The 19,506-nt window shown below is 36.4% G+C and overlaps 1 protein-coding gene across 10 annotated transcripts in view; it reads right to left on the reverse strand.

Moving 5' to 3' along the window:
- Positions 1-5,959: 5,959 nt before the first annotated feature.
- The window catches only part of ROBO1 (roundabout guidance receptor 1), a 1,138,975-nt gene continuing 1,125,428 nt past the window's right edge, over positions 5,960-19,506 (reverse strand). For 9 of the 10 annotated variants that reach the window (XM_045501664.1, XM_045501662.1, XM_045501663.1 and 6 more), the window contains 3 exons: positions 14,488-14,796; positions 8,882-9,078; positions 5,960-7,632 (listed from right to left, as the gene is read on the reverse strand). In XM_045501664.1, coding sequence (XP_045357620.1) covers positions 7,618-7,632; positions 8,882-9,078; positions 14,488-14,796 — 521 coding nt within the window. In that variant the 3' untranslated portion in view covers positions 5,960-7,617. The remainder of the gene's footprint in view (positions 7,633-8,881; positions 9,079-14,487; positions 14,797-19,506) is intronic. The other variant, XM_045501669.1, reaches the window with a different exon arrangement.

Genomic DNA, 19,506 nt, shown 5'->3' on the forward strand with positions numbered 1-19,506 from the left:
CTGTCACTTCAGTCCTATTATGTGGAGTTTGTGATTGTGCGCAAGATCTGAGTGAAAAGTACCAAATCCATGTAAAAACTTTGAGCCTAACTCATTTAAGGCATAGGCTTGCATAAATGTTACAATGTTTCATCAAATGTAGTTCTATTGAAAGAACTTTATTTTACCTGCCACTGTGTAAATGCTACTGATTGCAGTTGTCATGCAGTGACTCAATGACAGTCTTGCAAGACACATAAATGGGCTACACCATCCTCAAGTTTGCTTGAAATTTCCTTCATCTTTTTCTGAGGGATTAGGTCATTTTTCCAGCATATATTTGCACAGTTTATGTATTGTAAAGCACAACTTTAATTATTATGGATATTTTTCTTTCTTAGGTACCATAAAGCTTATTGCTCTGCTAGAAAATCCACGATCGTCGTTATTCTGATGATCCAACTCACATCTCACTGCTATTTCCACACCTGTTTTGCTTTGGTATTGTTTCAATACTGATAGTATAAGAATTTTCAAAATAGAGGAAAACCTTGGTTTGCGAGCATAATTCATCCCGATTATACAAGTAATCCAAAGTACTTGTATATCAAAACGAACTTCAAGAACCATTAGTTCAGTTGTGATCATGTGATGTTCGGCATTACATACTACTCACATTGTAAGATATTGCTCGTGTATCAACTTAAAATTTATCGGAAATGTTTGCTCATCTTGCGGACCATTCACGGAACAAGTTCCTCACAATCCAAGGTTTTACTGTATGTTAAATGGCAGTTAAACTCAACACACCCAGTACCAGCAACTGATACCTCGTAAGAATTCCACCAATGTGAAAGTAGTATGAATACCTATTACTAAATTCATACATGCACGATGTGAAAGAAATGTATCTTAAATTTGAAAATGGTAATTTGATTATGGCTTGATTTTTGATACCATGTTGAAACATCTCCAATGATCCTGCTCGTGTTACAGGGCTTTGCGGACTCTTTTGTGGCAGACAATTCCCTTTGAGATCATACTTACCTCATTTTGGCACTTTCCCATCTCAGACACCAGCCATAAAGCATGTCCACTTTCTGCCCCTGGGTCTTCTGGGTCTCTGGGTCTCCTATTCTCACTTGGTCTGCTCACCAGTGCTTGAGAGGTAACTCCCCTGCCTACCCCACCCCTGCCCCACCAACAACTTGCAACTAATGGGGAACTAGGAGTAAGCTGATAATGTTCCAGGTACCTGTCCTTTGGGGAAGGATTCAGGGAGGTATTCTGTATGCTTCTCAGAGAAGCCAGTAGAGTCCCCACGGAGGCACCTTTACCAACTTTAAAGTACCCGTATTGACGTCTCTCTCATTTCCCTCACACTCCCAAACCCACTTCCTGGGATTACATCCTAAATAAATTGTTTGTGCCCAGGTCTTTGTCGCAGGTTCTGCTTCCTGGGAAACCAACAAAACCAAGTCACTGTTTGACCCTCATCTGATTCTTTTGGGCGGATGCAAATTATCAAAGTATTTTTTGACTAATCGTAAATGAAAAAGGTGCACATTTTATGCAGCTCTGAAGGTTAGCGATTATTTAACCTGAAAAGAAAGATAGGTGTCATGATTCTCTAGTTCAGCACAAATATTAACATGTTTGTATTGCCCTATAGAAAGGTAACTTACTGAGCAGTCATATTTAAGTTCCTTCCACAACTGTTCTTCAAATGCTATCTTCCTGCTGATTCCCTTGTTAGTGAGGCAAATAAAATTTGACAAGTGTTCACTTTCTGTTTGTGTGAGACATGTTTTTTTAAAGCAGACAATGAAAACTACATTGTGACTGCTATCTGTCTGACAATAATTGCAAGACGCTGTCAACTCTAAGGTTCATTCCAGTTTCAGATATATTACAATGAAACATATACTTCATTTATATTAGGGTGGTGGTTTTCAAACCTTATTTTTTTTAAACATAAAGCTACCTGGGATTGTTTCCAAAATGCAGATTATTAGGTCTTGCTTTCCGGGATTCTGATTGAGTGGGAACAGGACAGGAATCAGGAATTTACATTTATAACCAGAAGACAGATATTCATGGACATTACTTTGAGAAACATAGGCTTAGGGCCTCCAGAGAATAAGTATCTTTGAACATATTTTTTAAATACTCATTTGTTGTTCTCCCTCTCACTAGCATTCACAACAGGGAATAAGGGAAAGAGAAAGACAAAGAAAGTAACTTGCTAAACTATTAACACCCCCAATGTTAATTAACTAGTATTTGTTCTTAACAACAAGAAATTTTAAAAATAAAAGATTATCTACTTTTTGAAAAATAAAGCCACATTTGTTTTCTCAGACACCCTCATACATCTAAAAAAAGGTTGCCAATTTTGTTAAAAACCATCTTGCTAACTCTTAATAACAATGCATTTGTATTCCTCATATGAGTAAATTATTTTATTTCTAAGTTCAAGATCTGAATTTCTTACATTCCATTTCCATATAGTCTACATTTTTGTTCATCGTGTAGTAAATTGTTTAAGCCACTGAACTGAGCACCTTACAGCAGGAACACTTGAGTGCTAAGCAAACAACAGCTCAGTTTTGGCGTGGTTGTCCTTGTCTTTCCAGGGTTATCCGAATATTTTCTTGTTTTGTCATTTTATAAAAACGCTGATGAAAATGACACATTTGTGGTAGGGAAGGCAGTCACTTGGTGTGTTACAGACAAGATCTCACCTTAACAAATGGACACTGGACTTTGCGGTTGGAGTGTATTCATACATGGGAAAAAATCTTGAGCGTCAATACCAAAATAGGAACCAAATTTAGGGATCTAAAAACAGGAGGTCCTTAAGGCTTTTGGTTGGAAGTCCTGTTACAGACTCCTTTATGAAAAGAAAAAAGTCAATGCCCGTATTTTTCTTAAAAAAAAAATCTTAAAACTTAACATTGGGGCACCTGTGCAGCTCAGTTGGTTAACTGTCCGACTTTGACTCAGGTCATGATCTCACGGTTCGTGGGTTCAAGACCCATGTCAGGCTCTGCTCTCAGAGCAGAGCCTGCTTTGGATCCTCTGTCTCCCTCTCTCTCACCCCCTTCCCCTCTCAAAAAAAATAAACATCTAAAAAAACCCAAACTTGTTAACACTAAAGTAATCTTTATACTCTCTTGCTCAATATTTAGTTTGGTCTGGTGACAAATCCCTGTTGTTGTTGTTTTTTTTTTTTTTCCCCCCTTTTAAATTTCTGCTACATTCTCTTGAAATAAGCTGAGAAAACTAGAATTTGAGAAAAGATATTTCCATTTGAAGAGTAACCTCTTTTTTAATGTCTAATTATATCTTTTTTTGTAGCAAGATTGTATATTTTAATATTAACAGACATTGCACCTGCTACGGACTATTTCCTACCATACCATCCCACTTCCCACTTCCAGCAGATGAGAGAGCTTTCTCTGTACGCTGCCCTCAGATGGTTTCCAGAGAAATGCAAAGGAATGGTTACCATAGAAAAGTAATTCAACACTCCCTTTGCGGTTTCAAAACAGATTTTTGAAATCTATAGCAGAATGAAGGCTCAGTTGCAAGAGCTAAGGTCTTGCAAACCAAAGACTTGGCATGCAAGCAATACACATGCTAGTCTGTCTCTTCCCCCCTTTTTCCTCTTGTTCTCTTCTCCTTCTCCTCCTCTATCTCACTGGGAAGACAGAATTAAACATGAGGTGAGAGAATTAGATACAGCGAATGTGTCACTGAGGTTTCTGATTCTTGTGCCCTCTCACCTCTGATCACGTAGAGTTTTAGGAGTCTGCAAGAGCAACCTCGGCAGCACTTTCTAGTTCTGAATCAGAGAAGGAGGAGGTATGGCCCATAAATACCTGAGCATTTACCATGTACTTTACGCATCTCAATTCATTTAATCCAAACAACCTTGTAAAGTAGGCATTCTTAATACCATTCAATGATTAAGGCAGATTCACTAATCTTCCCATGGCTATAGCTAATAATTTGTGGAAGCAGGATTCAAGAATAGGTGGTCTGGATCTAGGACCAAGGCCAACTTCCTTTACATTTCAAAAGTAGCCGCCACCCCCTCCCCCAACCTGCACATGCACACAGCCTCCATAAGCAATTAAAGATAGTAGCATCCTGCGAGGCCCAAGGAAGGGTCCTCATACCCAAGTCTCCAGAACCCCAGAATGGCATGGAAGAGCTTATGAAAGCCCCATTCGCTGCTCCCTACACCCAACCTACATCAAAGGGCTTAAAAATATCAGGATAGTGTCTATGAATAAGGGATATCAAGGTAGGGAAAAGGAAGATGCTGCATAAGTTATGATAAACGAAGACCATTGGAAACTTGGACAAGAGCAAAATTGTTGAAAGCTTCTACCACCAACACCACCCCCCTGCCCCCGCCAACACATGCGCATGCACACACACACACACACACACACACACTTTCTACAAAAGAATACAGCCTTGGGAATTTAGATGCTACCCTATAGAGAGGGCAAGGAAAAGAAAATCTGGACTTTATATCTGAAATGACCAAGAAAGTCAGATACAATTGAGTTCATCCAGAATAAAGATGATATTTTCCTGCCACTAAGCAGAACAGCAGCCCAAACACTGTTATTTAAAACTCAAGTGACATTGCACCTGAACTGTGAAATATGTGCTGAAAATGCCACATCACCACCCATTGTGTGGCCCTCAGGAATTCAAAAGCAAGGAAACAAACAAAAACACCAATAATTCATTCCAGGGTTAGGAATTCCACAGTGTATTTTACTCACTGGAAATGGAACCACCCCCATCCTTGCACTACATTTATACTTTGATATGTTTTTAACTCTTTGCAAGTTTGTAGGACCAAACTATGTGTGAAAAGTGAGGATAGAATGGATGCAATTAATTTCAGTCTATAAATACAATATCTTATGTTGTTCGGGGCATTTACAGAGTCCATGTCGTCACATACATTAACTCACTGAATCATGACAATTGCTCCATGAGGTAGGCATTATTGAATTTACAGGTGAAGTACCTGAGATTTTGAGGGTAAGTAACACGTCCAAGGAAATACAGCTCATGACAAAACTGGGACTCAAACACAGGCCCCCAGATTCACATAATTTATATGCATATCACAGGATATAAATAGAAACTAGCTTATAGTCACCTCACAAGGGGAGAGAAAAATTAGGCTGTTAAGCATGTCTCTCCAATGTTCCCCTTGAAATAGCTTGGAAACTGACTTCTTGACCTATGGATCTAAGCAGATGCTGGTGATTATATCACTTTTGTAAAATTAAACTTCAAAATAATATCTACCTTCTTTTTTTTCAAAATTTTCCCAGTTTTGTAAATTATGATCAACACAAAGTTTAACCATATATATATCACAGGGAAAGAACCTTCACTAGATTCTCTTGCTCATCTCATCCATTCAAAGTTGAATACTTGAATATTCTGACCTTCATCTAATGGGCAATAATGTTCAACCCAGTATATGGCAGGTATAGAATTGTTAAAATTTCACATGAACTTGTAAACAAGAAAGCAGATAATTACTAATAAATATTCTGGATAATATAATTTTCTTATTGATGGAACAGAAGTGGCTCAAACTTTATAAATTAGATGTATCATAGTTGAATCCTCACTATTTCAGAAATAGGTTAATTGAAATTCAGATACACATAAAAAACATTTTAGTACATCCTTAATATTAAAATGCTATTTTATGACCAAATGACTTTTAGGTCTTGATTGATCTTACAGCCTTAATTTCCATGGAGTAAACAGAGAATTTTTCCTTATAAGTAAAGCCTCGTTGTTCAGAAAACAGAATTTTTATTCATCTGATAATACAGTGGTGAAATGTTAAGACAGCACAACTTTGTGACTAAATGGAATAAATTTGATCACACAATGAGAAAACAAAAGAAATCAACACAAGAAAGAATGATGTATTTGAGAACATTTTTAATAAATAATGTGACAAAATTACTTTTCTGATTATTGGTTTTCAGTATGCAAAATTATGGCTAAAAATAAGAGGTTTCTTACATGAACATAATGAAAACATTAATCACATGGATTGTTCCCTTAGTACTGCACACCCTTTCTATGTAACTTTCAAATTATCTAAGTGAACACATTTAGTTTTTGGTGAACACCAGCTTTTTCTGTGTGGTTCAGTTTTGTTTGGCTTTGTTTTCCAGTGGGGTCAGGCCTGATACCTGTGTATGAATAAATGTACATTTTTTTCTTCAAATAGCACCAATTATCAAGTCAATGAAATTCATATAACGACAAAAAAGGATCATAAAAATCTACAGTCAGAGGGCATCATTTGGCAATTCAAAGCAAGTAATGCCTCTCTTTGAGCTTATAAGAAAATCTTATAAGTTTCAACATTGGCCACAACAAACTTAAACCTTTTTTTTCTTTAGGTCCAGGAAAAGTAAGAACCATTGGGTTCATGGCCCACAATAAAGTATGCACGTTACTTCACCACCTGTCATCATTCAAATATTCCAAATACAAACATAGAGCATTAACAAAACAGATTAAAAACGCTTCTCAACACTTTTTTCAATAAGACAAAAAAGGTTAATAGTTACAATGGTTTACAAATAAAGTTTAGTGATTGTGCTTTTAAAACCAAAAAAAAAAAAAAGATTAAAAACAGTGCATTACAAAAACAAAAATCAAACTTCCTTAAGTGGCACTTCTGAAAGTTGAACTGACACTACCAGAAGAAATTTAGGCCAGTTAAGATAGGGATGTCCTTATTCAATTGGTCATTAAAAACATCCATTGGTTTGTAATATGCATTAATAATTGCATTCGATTGAAAAATAGAACAAGGTTTTTTGCTAGGCTTACTTATGACAATGACTAGACAACCAGAGATCCAACTGGCTTATCCCTACTTATCCAAAAGTATATTTCCAGTAAGAATATACTTCCATGATTGAAATGAAGACAAAATAAAGTACCACCAGGGGTTGCAAAGAGTATATATTTACAATGTTTCTACCCCATTCAAATCGACTTGTGGTTGTTCTGCATGTATTCTATTTTATTTTCTCCCAGCAGAGGGTGGTATGAAAGACTGACTTTAAAATCATGTGAAAATGAAATATGTTTTAATTTGCAGTAGCAGTTGGTTATAGAAAGATTATATCTTGAGAGCCCTTGCCATGAGGTTGATTAGTCAATTTTGTATCTTTGATCAATACTTTGCTATAAAATTGGCTTGATAGAGAAGCAGTGCAATGCCATATCTCAGGGGCAAAATGCAAACGAACTGTTTTGTTCTCTCTTGCTGGCTGATGACTGAAGCAAGAAGTCAAGTACTTCCCTTGCTAGAAGTAAAGTGTAATGGTTTGTTCCAACAGCGAGGGGAATAGGGAAGTTCTTCATAGGGATAAGGATCAAACAACAACAATAAAACTCCAATAAAATTTTTAAAAACGGTATTCCAATAAGAGGAATAAAAATGACAATTTTTACACTCTGATTGCACTGAACATTGTATCTGGCGTCATGTGTCATCAGACAAGAGGCATCTTGAGAGATACTTTTCACATTGGATCGCACAAGCCTCTCTGGTTGTCTTCAGCTTTCAGTTTCCTGTAAGAGATAAGTTATTGGTAAATTTCAAAATCAATCTTATAGTCTTATATTTATATGGATGTATATGTTTTTATCCTTATAATTTGCGTTTCTTCCTTCATTCCCTGGCATACGTTAAAAAGTGCTCATGGCAACTAATTTCATTTGTCTTTATAGCTGGTTTTGATAGAAGATCCAGTAGTTCTCTACAAGCACCAAACTGTGTTCTACACAATGTTGCAGTATTGGGGTATGTGGGGCAGGAGCGAGAGGGGCAGCAGAAGGTGGATTTCTCTACTTACCCCGTCCCCAACTCAACGTTATAGCTCAAATTTTATTGGTTTAAGTATTAGAGTTATTTTTGGTAACTTTTTGTCCCCCAGAAAAGTTCTTCTCCTTAAAAAGACAAGCACAACTTATAAAACAGCTTCTCATCACAACAATTGCAAGAAGAAAATCTTCTTATTCCAAAATTCAAAATCAAAATGTTTTGGGTATTATAGGAAATTCAATTAGATATTATGCCTTAAAATTTTTCATCTTCTATTCTTAAAAGTTTAAGATGAACGTTCATTTAACAATCTACTTGGGTTTAAATATATTTGTAAGAAGAGAAATTTGTCCTCAACTTGTTTATTATTATTATTAAATGGAGGAAACATGGTCTTAAAAGTTGGTTTATTTTGACTTACTGCCAATTCTATCTTGTATTGCTATCTATAAGTTCCAACAAAGGAGTATATATTTGACTCAAAGAGTGTTCTCTTCTGGGAAGGTTAATGTCAAGGATCATGTTCTCATTGGCAGAAGAATTAAGGTGGAAGATAGTTGGTCCAATCAGTTAGATTAACCCCAGTGATTACTAGGGCGGCAGATAACACAGGCTAAGCACTCTCATTTACATCCTTATAACTCTGTCACCTTACTGGCTTTTACAACCTACTACAATACAGTACTATACAATATATTATCTAGAGAAATAGTTCTTATTTCCTAACAACATATTTGCCATATAAACTTCTTATATGAATATCTGCAGATGAACATGACCTCTAGATCCAAAAAGAAACTGTTATCACCATTTAAAACATTGGAATGCATTTCAAGAAAATCATTAAATTCACAGAAGTTTAGTCTCTGGTATCACTAACATTGGCATTTGTGGTAAAACAGAAACATTTCTGTGGCCTGATAACATATTTCTAAATTTGAGGCTGACTTAATAACTAGCATAATGCTGAGAAACTTGGAAAAAAATTATAGATACCTCTAATTCTTCATTATTATCTTCTCCTCTTTCATATCCTCCAAGAACCTGCATTTCTGCAATATTTCTTCGACCTACATTTGCTTGTTCTCTTTGTCTGCTTCCTGATCCTCTTGATGACATTGAGCTTGAAGAACTAGGATCTCTGGGATTATTTGATGTCGGAAAAGTAGGTCTACAGTAAGGTAGAATATCCTCTGTGTAATGAAATATAGTAAGTGCATATGAACACCATTATGCATTTTCATTGTATAATGTATCATCACTTATGTCTGTAATTTTGAATGGGGAAGCACCAGTGTTTTTGAGGAGTAAGTGAGGATATTTTATAACAATAATTGAAAAGCAGCATTGTCACGAAAATGAAAATAACAAGTCTTGTCTTCCTGGTAGTGGTTGGCATTCAGGTTGGTTTCACTCACAAGCTCCTGACTACCTCAAACTCACTTGGGACCAAATTCATTAAAAGAGGTAAACCAAACCTAGAATCAGACAGAGCTTCCAGTTCTCTCCTTCACTATGTGATATCCAATTATTTTAGGCCTTAGTTTCCACTTTTCTAAAAAAAGTATTAATAATATGTATACCCAGAGAAGCCCCTAGTGTCGCTATAAAAACAGAGGAGATAATGAAATCTCTATGCAAATTATGAAAGATCATTTTCCGGCACTGATAAAAACAAAGCCCAGTTTCCTCAAACTACCAAAACAGAATCAAGCCCAGGTTCACTTTCCAGACAACCTCCATCTTAACATTGTATTTACCTTGTGGAACCTTGAATCTCAGAAGTTTGCCACATTGCTAGCTCAAAACACAAGCCACTCTAATTAAACACCGTCTTCTGAATTTCTATCTTCTTACTGCTTTAAATTTGGTGCTGCTTGTATTGATGCCTCCACCAGTTGCTCACTTCTCTCTAAAGCCTGTTCCCTCCACTCTTTGGACACCAAACACATAAAAAACCAACTCTTCTATATTCATTTCCCCTCCCCCTCCAAATGCTTCTACTGTCCACGCTGCCTGAATGCAATCTGATTTCCCCTGAGGTTTCCACACAAGCTCTCTCCAGTAGAATAAGGAAGGTTTGCCTCTTATCCCAACTAGCACCAGTTCAAAGTCAATACTCCCTGACCTTTGCACAAAACATTCTCTTCCTGGGAAGGTCAACCACTCTACTAATGTCACCTGTGTAGTCCTCCTTGATGGCACCTTTCTCCATCCATTCTACTCATTACAACTTCTACCCATCATCCAGGTTCTGACTTGCTGGGGTCTCACAGTCCATGAAGACCACTGTTCCTGCATCCTTGTCTCATAGCACTTGGACTCCTGTGACCTGCATCTTCTGTCCCTGTTTTACCAATCTTTTTCTCTCCATTGACTGTAATTTTTGTCAATCTACAATATAAAATCTGTCTTTTGCTAAAAACTTTCCTGTTAAGCCTGTGCTCTACGTGAATCAATACCTTCTTTCTGTTCTTAATGCTCAACAAAGCTTCTTGAATTTAGACTCAATAGTGGTAGATGCAACTCCCATTTACTCTGGATCGCACTGAAATCTATGCATGCCCACATTACCACTATGAAAGAGAAAACTCACTGTTGACTTTGAAAATGCTAATCATGTTTCAGCCTTTATGTCTCTGGACTTCTCGCTGCCTTCATCTGGAAACCACTATCAATTTAAACATCACTATTCCCAGCTTCTAGTTCTCTTCCTTCCTGGACAGTTTTCTGTGGGCTCTTCCTATAGAGTGCCTCATACATGTTGATGCCCTGCAAATTTCTACTTTTACCCTAGTGTATACATACACATTTTCCTCCCACTCACTCTCGGTAATTTCATCCATTCTCACAAATTGCAACCTTTTCTAGAATGTAACTGTCATGGGGGCAGGTATTTTTCTGTGTTTTGTGTTTTGATATACTCTCAACTTGACATATAACAGGTCATTGATAAACAGTTTTGAGTGAATGAGTGGATTTAATTACTATTTTATTATGATAAATCATTAATTTATATTTCCAATTTTTGAATTATGTTGAATACTTCCTCTTAAGCGTCCCTCAAACTCACTATGTCGAACATTGACTTCATCATGTCCACTCCTTTCTTCTCTTCTGGATTCTCTAATATAGTTAATGACAACACTAATTATTAAGAAAACAAACACAGAAAACTGAAATTATTTTAGAGTGTTCCCTGCCTTCCAACAACCTTCCGGCACTCCTTCAATGTACCTTTTCCACACATTCAAATATACACAGGTGAGCCTGACTTTCAACACAAAAAAATGTTAATGTTGAATTTCCCCACTCACTCATCTCTGTTCCTATAGCCTGGTTTATATTCGCCACATCTCTTGTCCAGGTGTTGCAAATATCTTCCAATAGATCTCTGTGTCTTGAGCTATTCCTCTCTAAAACATATTCACTCAGCTGCCTTCTTATAGGAACTACAGGCACTCTATGACTTAAACTTACATTTACCTCAAGAGCTTCCTCTTTGACCACATTTACTATCTTAGTCACAGTGAATTTACAATCTTCTTAATGTACCTCAAAGCTTTTCATGCTGAGTTTCTCTGCCAGAACAATCTATTCACTCTTCTTACTCAAGTAAAACTCCACCCACCCCGGTCACTCAGCTTATGTGTTATTTCCACCAGGAAAGATCAAGAAGTCGTTTTCTACCTCACGTCCCCACAAGACTGGGCTAACTGTCCCTTCTCTGGACTCTCAAGTATCACAGCATCATAAACGTTACACCAAATATGAATATGTCTGTGAATCTACAGATAACCTGTCTCCAACTCTGACTGTAAGCTTCTTGAGGTCAAGGTTCATACTTACACATAAATCTCAAGACCAGTACAATGCTTTATACCGCAGTGGATGTTTGATATATGTAGAAATAAATTGAACTAATTGAGGTAAATGTCAGCAAAACAATCAGTCATTCAAGTCTAGAAGACCACTCTCTTTAATTAAAAAATGACCATTCATTACACATGTAAATCAGGGTGCCTCTTTCATTTTAAATAATGTCAACTGAATTATGAAGGTGAAAATTATAGCAATGCATAGAAACAATCATTTAATGACACATATACACAGAGTTATGGTTCAAATCAGAATTTGGGAAAGCAAGACATAAAATAATAATCTGGCCAGTGTAACTCAGTGCTCTCCATGAAATAGGGTCCCTTGTTTCTAGATTAATAGTTCCAGCAATAGTTCTTTAGTTAGAAATATTTTTATAACACAAAGGACAACTTATTAAAAGTCTAAAGATTGATAAAATAACTCCATCTCTTTGTTCTAATTCTGTATACACCAATATCTTTCCAGGTTTGTAAGTTGTTTTTTTTTTCCCTGAAAAATCCCACCTGCTTTGGAGGAAGCTTACTTATAGCAGCAAATTGGTTTATACTTTCAGGCCACATATAAACTTCATAATTTATGTCATGACATTGTATTTATAAGTCACTACTTGGGAGTATAGAATAGATCAAAGAGTCAGAGTCAGATCACATTTTGCTTAACTGATAACAAGCAAGCTAAGTTTTTCAAATTTTGGATTGTGGTAATAACACCAAGTACTTTGTGCTCATATAGTAGGGGTGTCCACCTCCACTCATCATTTTGTTGCTGAGTACATGCCTAGATTAGGAGTTCAGGCTTCCTGTCACATAAGAGAGTGAAACTGACTCCCATTTTGAAAGGACATTGCTAATGACCAGGTGCCCATAATAAAAAGAATGAGAGTTTGATGTCTAATTTTATCACAACATATCTATTAAAATACAGCAGTAGTCGTACAGGCTTCTCAGATTCATTACCCTACCACTCTTTTCTGACTATGACCAATCTTCCCTTTATTATATTTCTTTCTCCTAAATGGTTTCTTTTCCTTAGTATCTAATAATGCTCAAATACACTATCCTAAAGCATTTCTACAAATTCTGCCTTCCTGGCAAACTTGTTCCCAACCTCTTCTCTTCCCAGCCTTCTGAAAAGGGCTCATCACCTCCCTTCACAATGTCCATTTACTTTACAACTCCTTAGAGTCTGGCATCTATTCTGACTACTCTACTAAAAACAGTTCTAATACCACCCACAAATAACATATTGCAAAATCCTTAGGCATTCTCTCCCCATCCTCCACCTCCTGTTGACATCCAACTTTCAGTTCTGTGTGGCATTTTCGATTTCTTCCTGTCTTAAAATTTCCTCCTCCATTCTTTCTAGGACACTATTTTCTCTGGCTTAGAGATCTTGATTATTTTATATCTCTGGGTGGATCCATCTTAGTTTCCACTATAGAAAGTCATTCTTGTGCCTAGTCTTTAAATATAATCACTGCTGATTATTGGTGCATTGAAACTGGCTCACACATTCTCAGCAAAAGAAGAGTAACCAAGTCTTCCCAACTCCACATTTACTGACTTCATATTAGCAGCTTGAAACCAGCTGTCTTGGGAGTAACTACCCAACAGAAGTATGTAAACGGGCACAAATTAGGATTTTGCTCTGCTTTCCTCCCAGAGAATTGATTGCTCAGCTTTAACCGATATATCACTGTTGATAATTTAGCCTTTGTAATTCACACAATTTTACTCTGTGTTGCTGTTTCTAAAATCCACTCTCTACTCACAACCTTTCCCCCTGATCTTTAAACTCAGTTGTCTAAAGTCTTATTGATTTTCTTCATATCTGTGTTCTTGTCAGCACCTTAATCCATTCAACATTGAAAATATTTTCCCTTAGAAATCTTTTCTGTTTTGTTTTCTTACATCGGTTAGTATAATTATATTCCACTAGTCAGCAGGGCCATCTAATTAACATTTGAGTAACTTCTGCTTTACTCCATTGTTTCAGTCTATTTTTCTACTTTCGATTAGTCACCAATTCCTACTGACTCTATGTCTGACATGCCAGTGGAGGCTGTTCTCTCCTTTATTTCCCCACATACCTATTTTAATTCAGTGTTTTCCTATTTTATACCTAGATATTTTACAGTGACCTGATACTTTCATCTACTAGATTCCAGTCTCTTCCTTCACTATAGAGTGCTGCCAATTCTTTTTCTAAAAATCTGATTCTGTCATTTCTTGCTCAAAATTCTTTGCTGGCTCACCACTGATGATATCATAAACCCTACAGTCTAGAGTCATATTCCCAGCCTTGCCAATCTGGCCCAAACACCTCTCTAGTTTTATCTTTCATTATCTGTGCCGGGCCCGAAGCAACCTATTCTCTGGTCAAACTGGAAATTAAAGTTCCCCAAACATAGGTTTTTACACTTACATGTTTTTTCTCCATTTATTTCCTTTATCTGCTATCCCCTTCTCCCTGTTTCACCTGTTGAAATCATGCTTTCCCTTAAAACCCAATTCAAATGACACCTCTCCAAGGAAGTCTTATATAATGTTACGAATTTAATTTAATTATATTAAAATTATCTGAGTACATGCTTGTCTCCTCCATTAGAGACCAAATTTCTAAATCTTATCCATTTTCATATGGCTCACGAGAACCTAACAGTGTAACTTACAAAATATATGTTCAATCTATATTTATTTGCTGTATGAATAAATCGGTACCTTGGATGAGATGAGTCTTTGCTGGTGGAAGGTCGCGTTTTGCTGCCTTGTTTCCTCGTCCTTTCCCATCATTTTGCTGTTCCTGTGCTTCTCTGGTATCACCTGGATTTGTTCTCATCTCTGCAACCTGTCTTCCATCCAATACTTCTCTCCCCTTGTAGCTGCCTACTTTTCTATCTGATGATCTGTCTGTTCTTGCTTCTATAGAAGGTAGTTTGGGTGCCATTACAGGTCGTACCTCCAGCTGTGCCTTGGATTGGACAGTGGGTGACTTTATAGCAGGTGGTGGCACCGGAGGAGGTGGAAGATCTAGAAAGAAAAATTTAAAATACTGGAAAAGTCTACCACTTACACTTAAATGTTAGTATTACCATTGGATTCACATTCAATTGTGAGGTAATACATCTTAAATGAACTGGAACATTTGAAGGCAACGAAGGAACAAGAAGATCAACAATTTCAATCTATCCTCATTGTTATATGGCACAAAAATAGTGAAACATAGAGCTGGGACTTAAAGATTACCTAGTCTTGGGATAGCTAATATAGGCATATGTGCTCAAACTCTCTCTCCCCCAACCATGACAGACCGTCTTAATTCATTTCAGCGAAATGTTCCTGGTCCCAAATGCATACCCTTACTCTTCAGGCAACCGCTTCAAATTGATTGAGGTTGGCACTTGAGTTGAGACGTATTTGCCATCTCTAATCTAGCCTAAATCCCTTCTCATTCTGTAAAAAGGGTAACTTGAACACATAGACCTTAGGTTTTAACCTCAAATCTAGATGTGATCAGAGCTAGGACCAATGCCCTTAGATTCTTAATTTCTGGTTCAGTATTCTTTATATTGTTACATTCTATTTTGTATTTATAATCCATTGATGGGATTGCTGCACTTTGTATCTGCACCCAGAGGTTTTAAACCAGCTAATCTCTGGTATAAATGTAAGTTAATTTCATCTACCTATCACTTTATACACACTTTATGCACACATTTTTTATATAATTCAAAGTCTTATAGACATACCTGAGGATACAAGTAGGTAAAAATTTGGTATCTAGAAAATTTACATTCTTTAAGGGGTGCTACCTTTGCCCCCATGTACATTTTAGGGAACAGAAATAGATATCCTAATAATAGTTGGAAAGTTAGAAGAATATGAAGAGATTCTAGTTTTAGGTTGTTCTGCCTTTAGCATGGAAAGGTTTGAATACAATTTGTAATAGCTCAGGTAAGTAATGATAGAGGATGTAACTGCATTGGTGGCTGTTCAGATGAAGAAATGTATTTGAGAAAGGTTAAGAAAGAAAAATCAATATCATTTAATGATCAATGGAATCTAGCAGGCAAAGGACAGGAAAGAATCTAAAATGACATTTACGATTTTCACCATAGTTGACTAGGTGGATGACACAAACTTCACTGAAGATAAGGAAGGAGGGGATGAGAAAGAGATGGCCCACAGAGAAAGAGGAGGAGTTCGGTTTTACACAAGTGAAAAGGAGGAGACTTTGAAGTACCTAGATAGAGATGTTCAACAGGTTTTTGTACATAGAATCTGAGTTTCAAGAGAGTTCAAGACCAGAGATACAGAGATTTGGTAATTATCAGCATGGCTTTTTCAATCATGACTTCAGAAATGGTAATGTTTTCAGATTTGAAGAGGAATACCTAAATGATAGAATAAATTAACTAAAAAGTGTTTATAAAACATGTATTAAATGCTTAGTATTAAAAAATCAACATTCTAAACAAAAAATATGCATTTACATTCTAAAAATAAATCAAAAGTACATAAGAACTTGAAAGTACAACCCCTCATATATCTCCATCTCCATTTCAAATACTCAATATTGATTATGTGGAAGTAATCAGTTTGAATATGTTTGTATAGATCATTCCAGAAATTATTTAGACACACAAATCAGGCATATTTGTTTTGCATAATTCCATGGAGCATCATTCACATCAGGGACTATATAAATTGGCCACACCTTGGTGGTACAGTGCCAGTCTACTCACCCCTATGTGGTGGCAAAAAGTACCACGTGAAAATATGTAGCCTTTCTCTCTTATTGACGTAAGGAGAATTGCACTTTTTTCACCTAACTGTGTAGTTGTATACATTTCCCTATGTGTACATACAGCTCTACCTCTTGTTTTGAAAACTTCGTATAATCCTCTGTTTTATGAGTATATCATTATTTATTTAGCCAATCCGTACAGAGGAATATTTAGGTTGTTTCTGTATGTTTTACCATTACTGACAATGTTCTGTTGACTATCATTTACATATGCCAGCATGAGAAATTCTTGAATATTAAAATAGTCTTAGAAATATGAAAATATTCTTAGAAATTCTTAATATAATAGCAAATTAAGAGTTCTAGGACACAATCAGTGTTTCTTATTCTCATATTTTTTTTAAAAAGAATTAATTTTATCCCTAAAGTAACTTTTTTGTAAACTAATATTATTTTGACATTACATGCTAAAACAAGGCATTGGAATTCACTGTATTGGTTTCTGAAAGCAGAAATTTTGAGGTACCATCTTCCTACCAGCTGTTTTACTTAGGACTCCATTATTAAAAGTGGTCCGTCCATCTTTTACCTGCATTTTGTTGTTGTTGTTCGTTCTCATGGCTCATTATGTTCTAGTTTCATATAAATAGCCTCTAAACATTACCTAAAATGGTGGTTAGAGTAAAGCCAATGTACTAACTTTCTCCTGATTCTACTAAATAACATTTTTTTTGTCTTACAACATATATTACCAGTGCCATTGTGCCTGATTTTCCTCTTCACTACTTTAATGGATTTTTAAAAAAAAACGATACTTAAAAAAAAAAGGCACCATCATGAGAGTCCTCCCTCATCTGCTACTTGTTTAGAAAAAATAACCAAAAAGAGAGAGCTAAAAAATAGACTGTCCTTAGTGGCTCAAAGCCAAGAGACCCAAGGCAGAGTGGTTCTATGTTCAGACCGAGCCTGGGACTGGCAATGAAAGAAGGAGAAAAGTCTAATTGAGAGCATACCTGGCAGCAGATGGAGTGAGTGCCTGCAGGCTCATTTCTGCACCATCTCCTTGCTACAGATTTAAACCCCAAATTGCAAACACAGACTATCAAGCTGGCACAAAGTAACTGCCACTATCATCAAATCATAAAATGTCTGGGCTCCTCAGATACCAGAGCTAACGATTACCACTATTATAAGATCATACAAAATCTTGGGAATACAGGACTCTCGAGACACAATCTACTTCCAGAAGCTCTATGACACAGGTAGAAAATGAGAAGAGAACCCAATGGTAATTTTAAGAGTTCTAACTTCCTATATATAATTGCTTCTGTATCTAATTGACAATGAGAGGTAAATGCTTGCAGGTTTTGCTTCTTACACAAATCGGTTACCAAATAAAAATTTTCAGGTATTATAAAATGATTATTGAGTCAAAGCAGGGATTATTATAGTATGAACAACTTTATGTTTCACAAAATGATAAATAGTACTTTCACCCAGTTCATACCAAGAGTAACAAACAGGATCATGGGCATGTTATATGTATGTACAGACTCTTTATATAATCATATAAACATCATTCTTTCTGTAATACTTTCCAAATACCAACATAATGTATATAAAGTAATATGTAAAGCATGTGCATGTAGACAGTTCTGCCAGCATTAACTCGCTATGGAGATCAAACACTCTATTTACTTAACCGCTTAAAGTCCCAAGACCTTGTAATTAATGATAAATCAAGTCAAAATAACATCATTCCAAAGAGGGTGGTGAATTTATAATTTATGAAAAGTAGGGCTAGAGAAATAATGTAGATTTGGTTTTTAAATCAAGTATGTAAATGCATCGAAAGGGTTGAAAAGAGGGGGTGGGAAGAATCTATTAGAAGGTCCTAGAAATGCACTTATGCTTGGCTTTAACTTGCAAAAACTCTGACTGATAAATATTCATATATTTTAATCCTACCCTTCATCTGGGTTAAACTTGTAAGCAGCAAATATGAAATAAGTAAATAGATTCTGCCTGTCATTGTGACTATAGCATACAGTACTCTGTTGTACACTGAGTACTCCCTGGGTCTCTAAGAGGTGTAGTATTTACATACAGAGTAAGGTACGGTCACAGTGTCGTGTGCCATCAGGAGGCTCAAGGGCTACTATAGGCTGAATTGTGTCCCCTCAAAATTCACGTGTTTAAATCTTAACCCCTTGTGCCTCAGATAGAGACTGTATTTGGAGACAGGATCTTTAAAGAGGTAAAGTAAAATGAGGTCCTTGGGGTGGGTCTTAATTCAATCTAACTGGTTTCCTTGTAAGAGGAGATTAGGACACACACAGAGATTGAAGGAAGACTGACTAAATACACAAGGGGACCATGGCCATCTACAAGCCAAGGAGAGAGGCCTCAGAATAAACCACCCTTGCTGACACCTTGATCTTGGACTTTTAGTCTCCAAAGGTGTGAGAAAATAAACTTTCATCATTTAAGTCACTGGTTTATAGCACTTTGTTATGTCAGCCCTAGAAACTAATATAGCTGTTGACAGACAAGGATCATAGTAAACTACTCTTCATCAGCTCAGACACAGCCACTCTTTAGCCTTCTATATATAGTTTACAAAAGTTCTACGAAGCAAGTACATAATTTGAAGCATATTTTACAAAGTAAAGACACTACAAACTCAAGACTGATATATTATACTATATTCTGAAAATAGTTAACAAAGGAATTCTATTGATAGTCATCAAACTCATCCATCATAGTTAAGATTTTAATCATCAAAAAACAAAAATTAAAAAAAAACCCTCCACGTCTTACAAACATGTTTAATGCATATTAAAAAAAATTTAATGTTTATTTTTGAGAGACAGAGAGACAGAGAGAGAGAGAGAGAGAGAGAGAGAGAGAGAGGGCAAGGGGCAGAGAGAGAGGGAGACACATAATCAGAAGCAGGCTCCAGGCTCTGAGCTGTCAACACAGAGCCTGATGCG

Source organism: Leopardus geoffroyi, chromosome C2 (assembly GCF_018350155.1).
Source record: "Leopardus geoffroyi isolate Oge1 chromosome C2, O.geoffroyi_Oge1_pat1.0, whole genome shotgun sequence".
In the NCBI taxonomy this organism is placed as follows: Eukaryota; Metazoa; Chordata; class Mammalia; order Carnivora; family Felidae; genus Leopardus; species Leopardus geoffroyi.